Source organism: Siniperca chuatsi, linkage group LG1 (assembly GCF_020085105.1).
Source record: "Siniperca chuatsi isolate FFG_IHB_CAS linkage group LG1, ASM2008510v1, whole genome shotgun sequence".
Lineage (NCBI taxonomy): Eukaryota > Metazoa > Chordata > Actinopteri > Centrarchiformes > Sinipercidae > Siniperca > Siniperca chuatsi.
Window position 1 is genome coordinate 24,158,615 of NC_058042.1, and position 17,805 is coordinate 24,176,419.

General features: G+C 41.1%; 1 protein-coding gene across 2 annotated transcripts in view; it reads left to right on the forward strand.

Annotated features, from left to right (window-relative positions):
* The window catches only part of sema4bb (sema domain, immunoglobulin domain (Ig), transmembrane domain (TM) and short cytoplasmic domain, (semaphorin) 4Bb), a 56,783-nt gene extending 40,814 nt beyond the window's left edge, over nt 1-15,969 (forward strand). For both annotated transcript variants that reach the window (XM_044191773.1, XM_044191769.1), the window contains exons 6-15: nt 431-542; nt 1,001-1,117; nt 1,475-1,632; nt 6,107-6,288; nt 6,834-6,984; nt 7,649-7,859; nt 7,999-8,114; nt 9,023-9,180; nt 10,139-10,230; nt 10,958-15,969. In XM_044191773.1, the coding sequence (XP_044047708.1) occupies nt 431-542; nt 1,001-1,117; nt 1,475-1,632; nt 6,107-6,288; nt 6,834-6,984; nt 7,649-7,859; nt 7,999-8,114; nt 9,023-9,180; nt 10,139-10,230; nt 10,958-11,730 (2,070 nt within the window). In that variant the 3' untranslated portion in view covers nt 11,731-15,969. The remainder of the gene's footprint in view (nt 1-430; nt 543-1,000; nt 1,118-1,474; nt 1,633-6,106; nt 6,289-6,833; nt 6,985-7,648; nt 7,860-7,998; nt 8,115-9,022; nt 9,181-10,138; nt 10,231-10,957) is intronic.
* The last annotated feature ends 1,836 nt before the right edge of the window (nt 15,970-17,805 follow it).

The window sequence follows — 17,805 nt, forward strand, 5'->3', positions numbered from 1 at the left end:
ATACTTGTTAATGGATCAATTCATTCATTCATTGGATTGTTGACAATAAGAAAATATAGAATATCACTAGACTTATCCTTTTTTAATATCTGTTGTACCAGATCAACAAGCATAGTAGGTTCAGAAGTATGTCATTACAATGAACCAGCCTTAGATCTGCTATAAGTTTTCATTTTCTCACTATAGAAATAATATAGTTGCCTGTGACATACAGTATCCTAAAGTCTTGGCTTATTCATTAGACAGAAGCTACTGTATGTTCAAAGTGACCAAACTCCCTGAATGCCAGCGCACTGTGTGTATTGTAGTGAAGAAGTGGAGAGAATGAGCTTGAGGTTGCTGAGCTCACTTTAGCTCACTCTTTTCACTGTAAGTAGAATTTAATTGGACTGTGCCTGAGGGACATTTGCTGTTTGTGTCTTGTCTCCAGAACACGTCAACATTCACGCTGGAGAGAGACGACGTGGGTGAGGTCATGATGGAAGATGGGCGCAGTCGCTGCCCCTTTAATCCAGAGTACAAATCCACCGCCATCATTGTTGGTATGTTGTAATACACAGATTTGATTGTTTTCTCTTCATGTCACTTGAAACGTTTGGCATGCGAGGAACATGGTATGATGAGGTGAGTGGCTTCTTGCTGGGAAGAGACTCTGAAAAAAGACTCAGCTGTTTTCCGAAGCTACTTTGATGTTAACTACCACTTTGATTCAGTAATGAGTCATGATGTGCCTGCTAATGTTGTTTGTCTGCATTAGTCCTTCTGATAAATAGCCGGGCACCAACAGACACTGTTTGTGTTCAACTTTAACAAGCAATGAGTGAATAATTGAGCTGGATATGAGTTGAAGAAAAGATTTGTCTAATCCCTCATCTATTCATCTATTGCAGTAAAGAAAGCCCCCCAGCTGATCATTTCTTTGTAATTTATTATGTTTAATTATTAGCAAATCAAGTTCTTAATTTAACATCTTACAATCTTTTCCTTTGTTTTCTTCCAGATGGTGAATTGTACACTGGTACTGTCAGCAACTTCCAAGGGAATGAACCAGTCATTTACAAGAGTCTGGGTCAGGGAACTGCTCTTAAGACTGAAAACTCTTTAAAATGGCTGCAAGGTAAACTCCATTTACCCCATCAGATGGCAGACAGTTTTTTTCCCGTCACATCTTCCATTATGAACCCAATAGAGCAGATAAGCTCCAAAAAGTAGCAATCATTAGCGAGGCACGGTCGCTAATGCATGCAGACCGAGGAAAGACAAGCTCTCTTAGATTGCGGGCGCCCGGTCCTATCAGTCGCTGCACGTGCACATCAAAACACAGCTTTCCTGTGTAAGCTCTGACTTCTTTCCAAATTTACGATGACACAAAAGTGATGAAACGGCTGGAAAAACTAGCTCCCTTGCGTAGAGATAAAGAAACAACATGTCTCTGTAACCACATGTTTCCTTTGTGCTTTTCTATTTTTAACAGATCCAGTCTTTGTTGGGTCGGCTTATATTGAGGAGAGTCAGCCAATAGGCAACCCCGTGGGAGACGATGACAAGATTTACTTCTTCTTTAGCGAGGCGGGAAAAGAATTCGACTTCTTTGACAACACCATTGTGTCGAGGATCGCTCGCGTGTGTAAGGTAAGACACCTGGGGTTGGGGTGAGGTCATCACGCAAGACAGCCATGCAAAAATAAGAGCTCACCCTTCCTCTCCTTAATCCTGATACAATTACCTCAAAACAAGGCGGGACGCTCCCACGTCAAAGCAGGCTTGGTAACATTTAACTTTAATTTAACATTTAACATCGTGCCTGTGTAGAAGCAATGGAAATATGTCACTGGTGCATTAAAGCTTTTTCTATTTGACTGTGCAAACATGTTTTCAACAGTTTTGGTATCCCCTCGCCTGAATCATCTTCTCCTCCTCACCACGCCGCCCTCCCCTTTTCTCTGCAATGTCATCTCCCCCTCTCCTTCCATCTCCCTCACAATGTCAGCTGCACTCGTCCATCCCTCCAGCTCTTTGCCTTTCTCCACCAGCGCTTTGAGCTTTGCAGGCATTATTAGTATTCAAGGGTGTTTCGCAGCAATATGAAATGCTTTTTCCACTCTACTATGTGGCCTGTTTTTGTTGCAGGCAAAGCACGCAAATTCTAGCAACTGCAGAACTCACTCGCATCATTAAAACCGTCGACGTCGTTCCCCTCCTCCCTCCTCGAGAGTTGAGTTTCGTCGATCACCCTAAATAATCAACGCTAGACTTTATCCCTTTTCACCTGTCATCAGATCAATTAAACTGCTATGAAGCTGCCTGATATACATGCACTCAGCATCTCTCCCTGACTGATGCCTCTTGTTCATGGAGGCAGTAATGTGAGTAATCGCCAGGACAGCATGTAATCTTAAGTGACAGCTTAATGACTTAGCCCTGCTAGGCTCTGGCACTCGGTGCTGCGACACCTCTCGCAGCCGGCGGAGCACCTCCTGGGTTCTATATATGGAAATCATTGACAGAAAGGCCCCCAGACTGTGGCAACTTGCTGCAGATGAGCTGTGCAATAGAGACAGGAGAATGGCTTTCTCTGCTCTATAAAGCGCCTTTATTTCAGTGGAATGCGGCAGCCCTCTTTTTCCTGACTGCCATCTTTTCAGATGCTGTTCTGAGCCAGTACAGTAGTGATGCAGGTTTAATCTCCAGTGTATGGGGTACATGCTCAAGAACATTAACAAATCAATCTATTGAGATGATGCATAGGAATTCCACCTCCTGTCCAGTTTCGACTGAAAGAAATGCTTTAGATCTAACCAATCGTCTAACCAATCGACTTCAGATAGATGTCTAAATTCATCTGTTGCACAAAGCTGTCTAGTTCTTGATCTAAAGTGGGAGTGATTTTCCTCGAATTCTGGGTAAATTAAGACTTTTTTCAAAGAAAAAGAAAAAAAAAAACTGACTGAGTAACTGCGTCAAGCCTCTCAGCTCCCTTCACTCCGGCAGAAAATGTTTGACTTCTGCAAAAATTCAACATTTACAAGAACATTTTACTGTGAAAATTCAGTGGCAGTACAAAAAAGCAGGTGTCTGGGTGGCAAACTGTTTTAGGCTTAAAATAAGTCAGTCCTAAAGTCTGACACTGTGCCCCCCCACCCCCTCACACACACACACACACATACACACACACACACACACACAAAATTGAGACAACTGTACCCCACCTCCACCCTGGAACTACAGTACCTATGATGCTTTGGGAGATGTTAACAGGTAGTATAATGTTGCCATGGATTCAGTAAGTTACATTGTAGGCTACAACCCCGTTTATTTTAAAGCTTTTGTTTACATTTTGACAAATTGGTATCATTAAAAGTATGCCAAATTAGCTCTGAGCAGTTCCTGTTTGCAGTCTGCCCATGTACAGACAACTATCACTGGATTACTTTGATACTGAAGAAAACTAAGGAGGATGCTTTTATTTATGTACGTTTATGTGTGGCGGGCATGACAATTATACCCTCTGGAAGTGTAAGTTACACTGAATCGAAAAATATGCGTATCATGTCTGTGTGTTCAGATTTGACTGAGTTTTGACTCCGAGGAGTACAATGTTAACGCAAATTGTGGCAATCGGCCGTAAGGGTTTTAAACAACTTAATTGCTTCCATGTGCTGTCTGCTGCTGCTTCTGCTGACCGTGTTAGTGAGTGGGCTAAATCAGCGGGCTAAACCACAATAACTAACTTCCTGTTGTTTCCAGAACATCGGCATGCACCTGTCCACCTCTCACACCTCACGTCCCTCCCTTCTCGCCACCTTTAGCAACTCTCCCATGCCCCCCCCCCCTCACAGTTTTCACCTCTGCATTAGACAATTTTAAGAGCAAAGTTAAGACTAGGCTAACGCTACAGACCAGTCTAAAATATCTTTGAGAAAACCAGCCGCTGAATTGCAGCACGCTAACATCCTGAACTATATTTTATAGTGTATCACATCTCAACAAACGCCCTGTGTACTCCTTCAGTGAGCAGAAAGTGTTGAACTCAGATTAGAGTTAGGTAACACCGAGGTATGAAGGCCCCTCCCTGTTAGCAGGCTCAGTATCTGTAACACACTTTTTTGCAGTCTGACAGAAAGCACGCACTCCCTTTTCCCTCTGTGTACCAGGCCAAGGCCAAATATGTTTAAATGTGCTTTTATTTTAAAATCTGTGTTGGTTCATCTTGGCAGACGTTTTTCTACATTATAGAGGACATGTTTCACGTAAGATAAATCAAAGCCTCTTCAGCTTTGTCATGGTGTTCTAACTACTGTTTTTACTTGGGTTTGCCAAGTAATTCTGCTTCCGAGTTGTTTTTTCTCCCCCTCTTTCCTATCTGTCCCCCTCCCTTCTTCCACTCCCTCTTTCTTTTGTTTATTCAGGTGTGCACACTGAGGGACTGTGGAAAGCAGGCAGATTATGAACATTGTGTGGCACAATTTTCTTTACTTCTTCTACTTCTCAGGTTGACAAACATGAGGAATCTGAAATGTGACGTTCAGATAAAATGTTAGAGTGGTGTAATACAGCACAAAGAAGCGAGTATATTTTTGGAGGGCAGCTATCGGGGGGAGTGGTCGAAAGTACAAGCTGCGCAGCGGAGCACAGCAACAACGGCGGTGGACAGCTGAGAGAGCAGGAATGTGGTCTCCTCATTATGTGGACAGGCTACTACCACAGCCTAGTAATTGGCTCCCAGGCCGTGCATCAGTCCCACAAGGTTTCACCTCACCATTGAGCAACATGATTGTTTGTGCATAACAGCACATAGAGGAAGAAACAGAGGAAGTTATAGTTTTGCATTTTATTATCTCCTCAAGGGTGATTCACTCCTTGTGCTGTTATGTAGGAGTTGTTCAGGGTTTTGGAGGTCGTGCTGATGGGATAGTTTGGATCTGAGGCAGGAAAACTGTCTTGAGATTGGGCGAGACCACTTGTTTTAGTCATGTTCTTCCTCTTCCTCCTCCTCCTGCTCCTCCTGTGTTTTCCAGCTTGCTAGCTGTATTTGGGAGGAGTTTCTTTTGGTTTGTGTTTACAAGCTCTTTGATAATTGCTAGTCATAGCAAAGTCGTCTGATAACTGTTTATGTGAATATTTTGCGATGGCTTAAAAGGAGAGTGAATGCCTCCTCTGTATCTTGGAGGAGAAGTGAGGCGTGAACCACTGATGTTGATTTCAAAGCTGTAATTAATAAGTAACCATTGTTTGTTTTCCATTTCACCATCTCCTCTCCTTCAAAGAGCAACTGGTCTTTTGTGCTAAGGCATCTTTTTATGAGCTTTTTTGTCTCCCGCATTTTATTGTCAAAATATCCTTTGTAATTCACTATAAATGCACCACACATATGCTGCACCACAGGACATGATTTCAGCATTTGGAATCGCATCAGAACATTAAAATCCTGGTTGGTTGTGATTATTTGTCCAGTTTATTTCCTAAAAAAGGGACAATAACTGTCACAGGAACCACTTATTTGAGCTCAATAGCACCCTCTAAAGCAAATGGGAGGGATTGCAGCTTTGATACAACACAAGGACTCAGGAAGGTTAGAAAAGAACTGCAGCATATTTTAAAGTCCCCCTTCACTCAAAAATGTGTTTGAGCTTCACTGTGCAGAATGATGTCTGTGCAGAGTTTGACACTAGAAGGCTGTTTTCACGTTAATTTACGGAAGGAGGAAAGTTTTTCTGTGCTCACTTTAAATTACAACCATGATTTGGTGACATCTCAACTACTTTTAAAATTTAAAATATTTGCATGTTAATTGATTGTGATGTTATTTAAGAATTAATTTGTAAAAAATTGATCAAACTTTTTTGTGGGAAAACCCTGTCAGACACAAATTATTAGAGTGTTTTTTAAATGACTTAAAACATGTCTGGAGGGGATCTATCTAAGTTAATATATAGCCCAGGTCTAAATTGGTTGCTATCTTCTAATATTCTTTCCCCTCCATCTCCAGAATTGTTGTTCAGGTCTGCTCTAATGACTGTGCGGTCATTCTCTTAATGACCGCACAGTCAGAAAGAGAAATTGGGGACAGACTACTACTACTATAACGTACTTTAACTGTTTGCAGGGGGATAAAGGCGGTGAGCGGGTACTGCAGAAGAAATGGACCACCTTCCTGAAGGCACAGCTGCTGTGTTCCCTCCCTGACGACGGCTTCCCCTTTAACATCATTCAGGACATGTTTGTCCTGAAGCCCATGGGAGACAGCTGGGAGAGCACCGTCTTCTATGGCGTCTTCACCTCCCAGTGGTAAGAGACTAATGGAGGGGTTTGTTCTGACCATGTAACTGACACACAGGCACTTTAATGAATCTAATTTACGGCACTGTTGCAGTTTATGTTTATGCACAAACACACACAGAGAGAGAATCTACACAGCTCACACACACCATCTTGAGACAGTTTTTATTTAATATCTGCACTCAAACTTGGCAAGTTGCCTTTTCCTATTTGGCGCCTCTGAATATAGAGCAGCTGTAATGGGCTTAAACAGAAACACAAGCCCATGCAACCCCAATGTCTAATTAATGTATCAACAAAATAAAGGTTTTAATATGGAAATCGTTCAAGTGCCCACTCTACAACAGTTCTCCAGTGAGAAGTTGCTGCTCCAGTTTCCTGAATAAAATGACAACTGAGGAAAGGATGGATTGGGTAAAAAATGGTAGTGTGACACTAAATCTTTAAATGGCTCCAGTTTTTCATGGCAAAGACTTATGGAGTCTAGTAGTTCATGCAAGCATAACACACAAATTCAAACAGGGAAAACATATAAACCCTTAATGTGTTCACAGGTATAAAGGAGCGTCAGGCAGCTCAGCGGTGTGCGCTTTCACCATGGCACAGGTGGAAAGAGCCTTCAGCGGGCGCTACCGAGAGGTCAACAGGGAGACGCAGCAGTGGTACACCTACAACCACCCAGTGCCAGAACCACGGCCCGGGGCGGTGAGTGGTGCAGGCAATATCCTGTGACAAACAATACAATTCAACTTCTTTTAGTTCAGTCTGTGCATCTGTTCATTCAAGTAGCATCTGTCTCTATTCAGTCAGAAGAATGCAAATTAACAGTTAAAAAAAACCCCAGAAATGTTTGTTTTTTTACTATGCCAAATTTTGTTATTGCGCTTACAAAAACAATGTAAGCAACAGTCTGCAGCAAAAGATCCAGTTGTACCTGTTGTAGACAGATTTTTGGGCTGTTCAACAAGTGATCTTGATGTAAAGCAGATGTTCTCCTTTTATTTGCTTTGCCTGATTAATGACAGAATCCAAAAATATTGTCCTGCTGATGTTCTGCTTAACTCTTCCCTGGAGTCCCTGGAGCAAAACAAATGCCTAAAAACTTAAACTAGTAGATATTAGCTTAAAACCCATGGTTAATAATATCAGCCAATCCAGCAGTTTCAAGGTCTGCTATTGTATATAGCCATTGTATTCTGTATTTGTTTCCAGTGATACCTCACCCCAAACTGCATACTTCATAAGTAAAGCCAGGGTCATAGTCCTACATACAGGTCAATACAATAACTAGTCTTATTTTTGTTTGTACTTCCAGGTCTACTCGAATAAGCAGAGATTCATTTTTCATTTCTAATTTACTCCCCCACAGTGCGTGACCAACCACGCCAGGCAAATGGGTATTCAGTCGTCCTTGCACATGCCTGATAAAGTGCTCAACTTCGTCAAGGACCATTTCCTGATGGACAGCGTGATCCGCAGCGCTCCCCTGCTGCTGAAACGCAGCGTGCGCTACACACAGATCGCTGTGCACAAGATCCAAGGCATGGAGAGGGCCTACGACGTGCTCTTCATTGGAACGGGTACAGATCATTACACAACAGCAAGTGTTCATGGGTTATTTTGTGGTTATTTCCATAATTTTTAGGGGAAAATCTTTAAAAGGGGAAAAAATGCTGCCTTCAATATAAGTCACTTACACTCGTCCTCTGTGTTTTCCAGATGATGGAAAGCTCCACAAGGCCATCAATGCCAACGATAAGATGCACATCATAGAGGAAATGATTCTTTTTCCTGAGCCTCAGCCTGTGCAACACATCGAACTCGATCCTCAGAGGGTAAATCACAACTCTATCATCACTAACAACGTTTAATGCAGAAACAATGACTTAATACTCATACTGTCATACTGGTTTGTGTCAGTTTATATTTAATGTTTCATCATGTTTACCCATTTCATACTCAAATTTATTTTCAAGTAATAAAAATGTGGAAGAGCTAGATTTACTCAAGCACAATCTGGCTACAGACGTTTTCTTTCCAAAGTGGCCGTTCCATTGAGTTTTCCTTTAAGTTATAGCACCATCTGGAACAGAGTTTATGATCCTCTTTGGCATTTTACCCGGAGCGAAATTTCATTACCTTTCTCTCTTTATTACATAATGGCCTCTCTTTGGGCAAAAGCAGCCAAACAGCAGTCTTATCTAAGATTATGTAATTCTAAGTCCAAGATTTTTGTGAGATTTTTGTGAGTATATTCTTAGCTCCAAAAAGGGTATGAAAGACAGACCGAATCCACATGATGTCTATCTAATATACTTGTGGATAAGATGGCCTAAATATAGACTGCACTTTTGGGAACACAGGGATCCGCTGTATGTCGATACGTCACATTCATGGTGAAAATGCATTTCTGGATAATAGTACTTAGTCTGAAAAGTGTTGAAAATGCAAAAATAATAAATAAAAATGAAGACAATGCTGTGTAGCAGCCACGTGTTGCCATGTGTTTTTCAGCACAAACAAATTACTTGGCTGGCATCAAGTAAGAGAACAGCTGGCCAGAGTTAGCCCTTTAGTTATATTCTTCTGTTTATCTTAAGTAATTGTTTTAGCATGGTTTCCCTTTCTGAAATCTGAAATCTGAAATCCGTAAGCAAAAGCAGAAGTTCTGTTCTGCCATGCGTTCTCCTTTTGATGAGAGATTTGTATCACACAGACTCACACATGTTTTTCTCTACTGCAGGGTCTGTTGTTTGTGTCATCCAACTCTGGGCTGGTGGAGGTTCCTGTGGCCAACTGCTCCAACTACCTGAGCTGTGGAGAGTGCGTGTTGTCCAGAGACCCCTACTGCGCCTGGACCGGGCGCCTGTGTCGGGACGTCAGGATGGCTCCACCTGACAGGTGAGAGCTCACATACATGGCCCAATAACTGGAAATGATGTGCATATGCTTCCACAGAAATATGAGCCCAATCGGCCACATGTTGGCGCTGTAATTAAGGCCCAAAAATGTAATTTTTACAGGCCACACCCCACACACCGAAGGTCCGAATGACTTGAAATTTCTCACACAAGTCCAGCTCAATATGCTCTACAAAAAAGCCTCCTGGACCACTAAAGTCAGCCTAACTAGATTTCCCACCATTTTGAATTTTTTGAAAAACACATTTTTGACATCTCCTACACTGTAGGTCCGATTGCTACCACATTTTCAGTGGATCATCACTGGCTTATCAAACATTGTATAAAGCTTGTTGATATCTTATTCAGTTTTCAAGATATTGACCAATTAACTTTAAAAGGGGCGTGGCTAAGCACATAAATAGACCAAAGTCAACAACCAATCATCACAAAACTTATGTCCACATAAGTACCTGAAACATACCCTGAAAGTTTCATTCAAATCGACCACTAGGAGGCGCTACAAGGGCAAAGAATGTGCATGGCATAACACGAATCAGACTATGAATCAGAAATTGTTTGTTTTCTTCATTCTGTTTGTGAAAATGCAAAAAAGTATAGGCCACATTTGAACAGGTCCAGATCAAAAGCTGTCTGTGTTGGCTTGAACCCCGGAATTGCCACTTGCGGCTATATTTTCAGACTTGTGTTTTTGCTGTGTTAGATGTGAACATGCACCCAAACAAACTCATAAAATAAGCATGCAAAAGCTCATAGGCATGTGCTTGAACAAGTAGCTTTTAAAAGAGGATTGTTCTCTCCATCAAACTACTGAAGTCCCACAGTCATAGGTTTTAAATGAAAGGCTTGGAGGGAGAAATGGGTGCATCCATACAAGGTGCCTCTCATTACAGCTGCTGACCCTCACCCTGTTGTTTGTTTGGTATGTTTTGTCTCAGTCACTGGCAGCAGGATGTGGAGGAGGCTGATACATCAGCTATTTGTAACAGGACGTTTCCCAGCACCAGATCTACCAGACCAGCAGCTTCTCGTGAGTGTGTTCTCTTTGTATAATGGTCTTTTATTAAAGTGTTGGCACCTCGTGGACACCATAACAAACATGTACACAGAGATGTCAGAGAAGAAGCTGTCACGTGTTGTTGCAGATTGTTTTGATGGTAGAAAACACTGAGCAGTTCTATGTATAAGAATTTGGAGCTACTCAATACTGTTATAGTTACTGTTTTACACTTACAAATGACTTAAAGCAATAGTTCAACATTTTGGGGAAGTCGCTTTCTTGCCAAGAGTTACAGTAGATGAGAAGATCAATAGCGCTCTTATATGTGTCTGGTAAATATGAAGCTACAGCCAGGATACAGTTAGCTTAGCATAAAGACAGGAAGCAGGAGGAAGCAGGGGGAAACCGCTTGCCTGGCTCTGTCCAAAGGTTAAAACAAATCTGCTTACCAGCACCTCTACCCCTGTAAAACCTCAACTCAATCTGCTGATAGGCAGATTTTGTTACCTCTGGACAGAGCAAGGCTAGCTGTTTCCCCCCGTTTCCAGTCTTTATGCTAAGCTAAGATAACCATCAGCTGGCTGTAGCGTCATATTTAAAGGACAGATGTGAGTGTGATCAATCTTCTCAAAATATTGAACTATCCCTTTCAGTTAGACTTATGTACATATATGCAATTAGTAAAATATTCATTAACTGGAATCTTAAGTGTTTTGAAGCAACATTGTTCTTGTTTTTTGTTTTTTTTATTATATAGGTGGCTCCCATTGCCAGCTCATTACAATCCCAGCCAACACATTCAGAGTGCTGCCCTGTAAACTGCGGTCCAACCTGGCACAGAGGAGGTGGCGTTACAGTGACAGCGCCAGCCAGTTCCTCTACGCTACTCCCGAGGGAAACCTGGTAGTTGTGGCTCAGGCCGACAGGATCGAGACCTACGAGTGCTGGTCAGAGGAGGAGGGTTTCCACCAGCTGTTGGCTAACTACTGTGTGAGGGCGGAGCCCCGCCAGGAAAGCACCACTCTGATTGGCCACTCACGCACACCGCACATTGAGCGAGAAGAGACCATCATCCTGCCCGGCGAGTCTCGTTCTGAGCAGGTCCACACGAAGACATACTGGAACGAACTGATTGTAGTGTGCGCCCTGCTGGCGTTCTCCTTCGTGGTGTTCTCCTTGTTCGTCATCTACAGGAACCGGGATCATATGAAGTCCATGCTGAAGCAGGGCGAGTGCCCTAACATGCAGCAGAAGAAGCCGAGGATAGTGGGAAAGCCTGCTGAGAGCTTACCCCTAAACGGTAACACCATCCCAGTTTCCACTTCTGACCACAAGGGCTACCAGACGTTAAATGACAACTACATCTGCAGCACACCCACCCATGAGTCCTCGCCAGACAACAGCAAGAGCTTCTCAGAGTCCTCCGACAGGCGGCCGCTTAACTTGAAGGAGAGCCACGTGGAATATTCCCCGACCTGCCCTCGGCCCAGAGTGAGGCTAGGCTCGGAGATCAAAGACTCCATCGTGTGAGAGCACAGTATTCTCTAAAAGATGCCATTGAAGGATACAGGCCACCGAGCAAAGGAGAGGAGACCCTGACATCCTTCTACATCACAGCGCATCTTTTATTTTAGTCATATTTGTTCTGTGATCAGTGCGGAGGTCATTTCGTTTAATCATTTCCACTCCGAAGCCAGAGGTTGGTCTGGTTTGCTGCATAGGGCAGGAAGAGGAAGCTCACGAACCATGGCCGCTGCTAAGAAAAGTTATAACAGTTTTTTGGGGTTTTTTTGAGTTATTCTCATGGCCACTAATGTGTGCGAGAGTAGAGCTGGGCAATATGGAGAAGAAAAAATAACACAATAAACAGAAGGAATTCTTCCAATGTCAGTATGTATCACAGTATCTCTTTAGGTATGCAAAATCCAACATTAAATTCTCTTTTTGATCTCCTTTTGATCTCCATCACATGATATACTAAAAAGAGTAGACAATAAATAATCAGTACTGATATGTTGCCCAGCCCTATTTTAGTATGTGTAACCTTCCACATGCTCTGCAGAAGATGGCTGCCACAGAGTACACTTCTGTTATTATGCACATTAGAACCAAGCCACAGCTACATGGTTACCAAGAGTTCAGGTTTAGGAGAATATAATACATAAATTGCCTATTCATTATGATCCACACATTATGGAAGCAAGTCAGAAGCACATTTGTTCCCTTTTGCTGAATAAATGTCATGAGAGGATAAAGACAATGAAAGATGAGGCAGACCAGGAGAGTACACCACACCTTGGTTAAATCGAGCCCTTTTAACAAAAAATGTGATCATAAATGATGTTCCAGGGCCTAAATACTGACATTTACCTCCTGAATGTATGTTGTTGTTCAAAGGTGGTCTGTTTCCACTCACACATCACTGCACCATGGACAATTTAGGGAACTCGTTGCTCTGCATCTCCGCTCATCTGAGACAGCCCTGTTCTTCACTATTGGTCTGCAGGTACCATGATGGGCTCATAAACTGACACAGATACCCTGTTTTTGAGGCGAATATGGAAAAGAGACCTGACATTGTTGTCAGTCGAAGCGGACATTACTGACGCAAGGAAAAAGAGGCGACGTCCACAACTTGTTCAGGGCAGCACTGAAGTCATCATGTGCACTGTGCCAAAAAACAAAAAGTAACTTTATTGTCTTCTCGAAATGCAATAGTGCCATTCTGTTATGACCACTTCCATGTTTTGTGTTGTCATTGATCACTGTCGAAGAGCACATGGTGATAGAACCAGAGTTGGGTTTCACAAAAAGTAAAGTGGCACTAATAAAAAACAAATGTGTAGTGCAAGGTTGGAAATTTCTCTAAGACTGTTAGCTCATAATGAACTTTTCAGACTGTGTTGACTTTCGTGTAAAATCTGAACTGGGGCCAAAGGATATGGCATGGAGATGACTTCATGTGAAAACTTGTGGTTGTCAGGTGAGAAGATATTCCAGTTTTCCTTCAGCTACCCATAAAGGAGTTATATGCCTTCTTAGTATACACTGAAACATACAAGTACAACTAGTTTGAGACTATTGAGCTTTTGATTAATTTAAGTGCTAATAAACCACTCAAAATGAAAAGTCACCTAATAACAACTGTCATTGTAGTGGAGAGATAATATTTAGTGGTCTTTTGTCCAGACTGCAGCTGCACTATGTAGTGATGTAGATGCACAGAGCGCTGTATTAGCTCAATATAAGCCCCCACACCAGGTTACATTTCTTACATACATGGCATTCACCACACTCATTCTGATGTCAAGGCGACGTTAATGTGAAAGCACAAGTAATCAGGCACTTGAATACTCACAGGTTTGCACATGTCAGTAAAATTGGAGCAAATTCTAAGAAATGCAACTACTGAGAGACAGAAGGTGTGGCTGCTAAGGAAAATGATTTTTAGAAATCAGTTATTACAGGGACCAGTGCAGCCATTACGAACACACTTGCACCCACATTGCTTAGGCTTTTGAGACTTAACAAGCAGAATTTTCCAAAGATGTAGGGCACTGATGGTGTTGTGTAAATCTGAATGAGAAACATTTACGCGGCCATAGGGACAATATGGCACCACATGTCTTAGAATACATCAATTCACTGTATTGATAAAATAAGCCTACAGTATATATTCCAGTATCATACAGAATAAACATTTTGCTATTTCGAACACTGAGCGGATGACGAAATGCTATGTAACTGCTACAAGGTGACAAAGTAATTGCACAGCATACTGCGCAACAGTGGTCAGTGTTTCCTTTTTTTCTTTAGTTTTGGTTGTGTATATACAGTATCTGTGCTTAATATTGTGTGTTTTTAAGGGACCTTGTGCAAGATGTGTTGTAGAGATAGTCTTGAAACTAGAGAGTGAACACTGCTGATATTTTGTTTTCATAGTGCTTTACTGCCTACTTCAGCATACATTTCAACTCTTGCACAGAATACTGCACATTTCTCACCATGCTGTTAGTTCAGCACCTGGGCTGGTTTTTATCAAGCATGTCAAAGCAGAAGAGGTATCAGTTTTTTATTTTCATGCCATACTGAATTAAAGGGGTATTTTGATATTGTAGGAAATAGGCTTATTCAATTTCATGCCGAGACTTAGACAAGAAGATCAATACCACTCTCATGTCCACACGCTAAATATGAACCTACCACCAGCAACTGGTTATCTTAGGTTAACATAAAGACAGAAAACAGGGAAAAATCTAGCCTGGCTCTGATCAAATGTAACAAAACCTGTGCACTAACACCCTAGGGTCTTGTCATCGGCTTGAGGTTACCAGGAAACCAACAGCAACACCAGGAAGTCAGTGCTCCAAGCTAATAGTCCAGCACATTACCCCCCATTAAACCGCATTTTTACACTTTGGTTTTTGTACATAGTAAAAAAATAAAAAAATAAATCAAGTTGCAACGTTTTCATTAGTGAGCTTTAGAGGTGTTGGTAGGCATATTTTGTTACCTTTGGACAGAGCCCTGACTGTTTTTCTCCTTTTTCTAGTCTATGCTAAGCTAACCAACTGCTGGCTGTAGCTTCATATTTACAGTACAGACATGAGAGTGGTATCTATCTTCTCATCTAACTCTTGAAAAGAAAACAAATAAGTGTATTTCCCAAAAGGTCTACCTATTCCTTTAATTGTGTTTGCTTACTTGCAAGCTGAGACTGACCAAATAAACCAGAGTATAACACTTGCCAACAGATGTATAACAAGAACAAATCAGATTGTAAAAGCCTTGGCACAGAGCATTGTTTGTCACCAATGCCAAGACAGATTTTTTAAACTGTAAAATGTCTCTCTGGTGGCTGAATACCCTGCTTTGAGATGCTTGGTGGATAACCTCACAACATATTTTCAAAATGCCTTTTAGATGTCAAGTTGTTCTGCCTTTAGCCATGTGCCACATTGTACATCACCCACCAGTGACCTCACCAACAGAAATGTGGTGAATGGTGTGATTGTAGCCCTCCGTGGGCACACTTAACTCCACAATGCAACACGGGTCAACAGTAGATTTACAGATTCACCCAAGCCACCATTAACTTAACCTACAAACAATAAGACTGGGAGCTGCTCAGAATCTTGTACCATTCTGCTGCTTTTGCATGTGTCAAAAGTGATACTGTGCACATAGGAAACATCTCTCTGAAGTGGTCAATATTTAAGAATAATAATACTTAATCTCATATGGAAAAGCTGAAGTTACAATACCATTTGACCTGTTAACAATGTCAAAAAGGTAAATACTGTGTCATAAACGCATATTTATTAATGACGCGCTTTTCACTAAAAAAGCCAATAATACCATGGTGATTGATGCTTCATTTTGAGTGGCTCCTCAGTAATGCAACATACTGTACTGGACATGAATGTAGCCAACTATATCACATTTTGTAGAACATCTACAGCAGTCTATTTTCCTAAAAAACGGCTTAAATAGGCAATGCATTGCAACATCTTTTCAGGATTTTGTTTAAACGGTCATATTACAAAGAAACAGCACAATAGAAGTAATTAATCATTTGTGCTGTACGATGTAGTACTGCAGTAAGATGCAAGCACAGCTCCAAATCCTCCATATCGGCTCAGCCATGAGACACAGCAACAGCTTTGCCTCAGCATACTGAACACCATAAGCTTAGTTGACTGAATAACTATTAGACAAATGTGGTCTTGCCTGCATGATTTCTTTTTTTTATTTGTTGTGTACAAATAACATTGTGAACTGTATTTTTTGTATCATTGAGATTGTGACTGTTGTTTTTATTATATTGTACATAAAAAGCACTTTATTTTAATTTTTTAAGATAAATGAATAAAATACATGTTTTGACACATGTATGTGTGAGTCCATTTTATGCTGTAAATTGCTTTTTAGTCCTGGACTTTTGCATAGATGGCATGTTTGAGAGAGAGAAGGGGATAATGGCTCACTTTAATACCAAATTTGCATATAATTTTAGATGTGAAAACAAAGCTGGAGTATAAAAAAACATTATAATTGCATATGGACTAAACATAACCAAAACTCACAGTGCATCTTTTTTCAGAAAATAACTCACTTTTTAAAAGAAACATGCACTGATACAGATGTACTATATATATATATATATATATCACCTCAGTAATTCTACGTATTTTGTGGTTAATTTAATCAATTATTAAGTGATTAAGTACATTTATATTTAAATTATGGTATACAAAATTTGTTCGTAAAAGTTTGTAAAAAAAATCATTAAATCATTTAATTTGGCAATTAATTGTATTTCAGCGCTGAAGTCGTGCTGGCATTAGCTGATTGGCATCAGCTGCTTCATTTATCTTTTGCCAAACTGGTTCATTCTTAAGCTGACTTGTAATATCCAACCATATTCGTGCAGGTGTACATGGTGGCTATTAAAACCTGACACTTACTGGCACTACTCATGCCAACACTGTGCTAGATTTTTTTGTATTGTTGATTTAACTAAGATTTAATTTTTATGTATGTGTTTATTAGTGGGGGATTTAAGTGTTTTTGACTGAAATGCAGTCACACCAAAAATCTAAAGTTCTGATTCCAGCTGATGAGGGAGCCTCTTCCTCACAGCACTGAAAATGATGGCTATGCACAAGGCCAGAGCTCCTCACTCCCAGTTACAGTGTATTAATGCTGCACACTGGTCATGGATACACACAGTTTCAGAGGGCAGCCCTGTCATAAATGTCAGCTTTTTGAATCAATACATAAAGTTATTTTTGGACACTGTAGCTCCCACCCAGTACTGAATGATGTTTACTCAGTAGGGACAGAGAGATGATGACACAGGGACGCTGTGTGCTTTGTTTGATTGAGGTACAGCACAGCTAAATACTGGGTTTGGTTTTCTTTCCAGTTTGTCTCTCTTCTGTGGACTCTCACTGGAATCACTCTGGACTCTCCATCAGCAGCTCTTATCAAACCAGACTTCATCTTATTCTTGGGTCATTTCTTCACGATTACTTGAATATCAAGGACCTTGCCATAAAAGAGGTCACTCTACAAGATCTGTACATGCCCTTTCTCACAACCCGGGAGCACAAGACGTTCATCAGTGCATCTTTAAATATATTCTTTCAGGAACATTTAAACACATTCAGTTATTTAGTTTTCCTCATCTGTTCTTGACCACAGCTGCTGCAAACATTAAGCAACTCTTCACATCCTCCAGCACTTGTGTACTGCATATCACTGACCATCATTTGCACAAGACATCTGCAAACATCCAGCCTGTTTGGATGACTCACAGTTTATTGTATTATATTAAGGCCACATTACAGATGGTGTCTTCTGAGAGAGGGAAAAATGTATCATCTGTCATTGTTGTGTAATGACAGATGTGATCTGACCATTCAGGCAATGGTCAGATCAAAGTGCTTAAAAGAAACCAGAATAGTTTTTGTAAATTTTGACCATCTGGCCACATTAACAAACATCAGACTCTCATTGGAACATATTCTCTATTCCTGAGAATATCAAAACCAGGTTTATTACTCATTGTTCACAGATATTTACACATGCAGTCAAATGCAA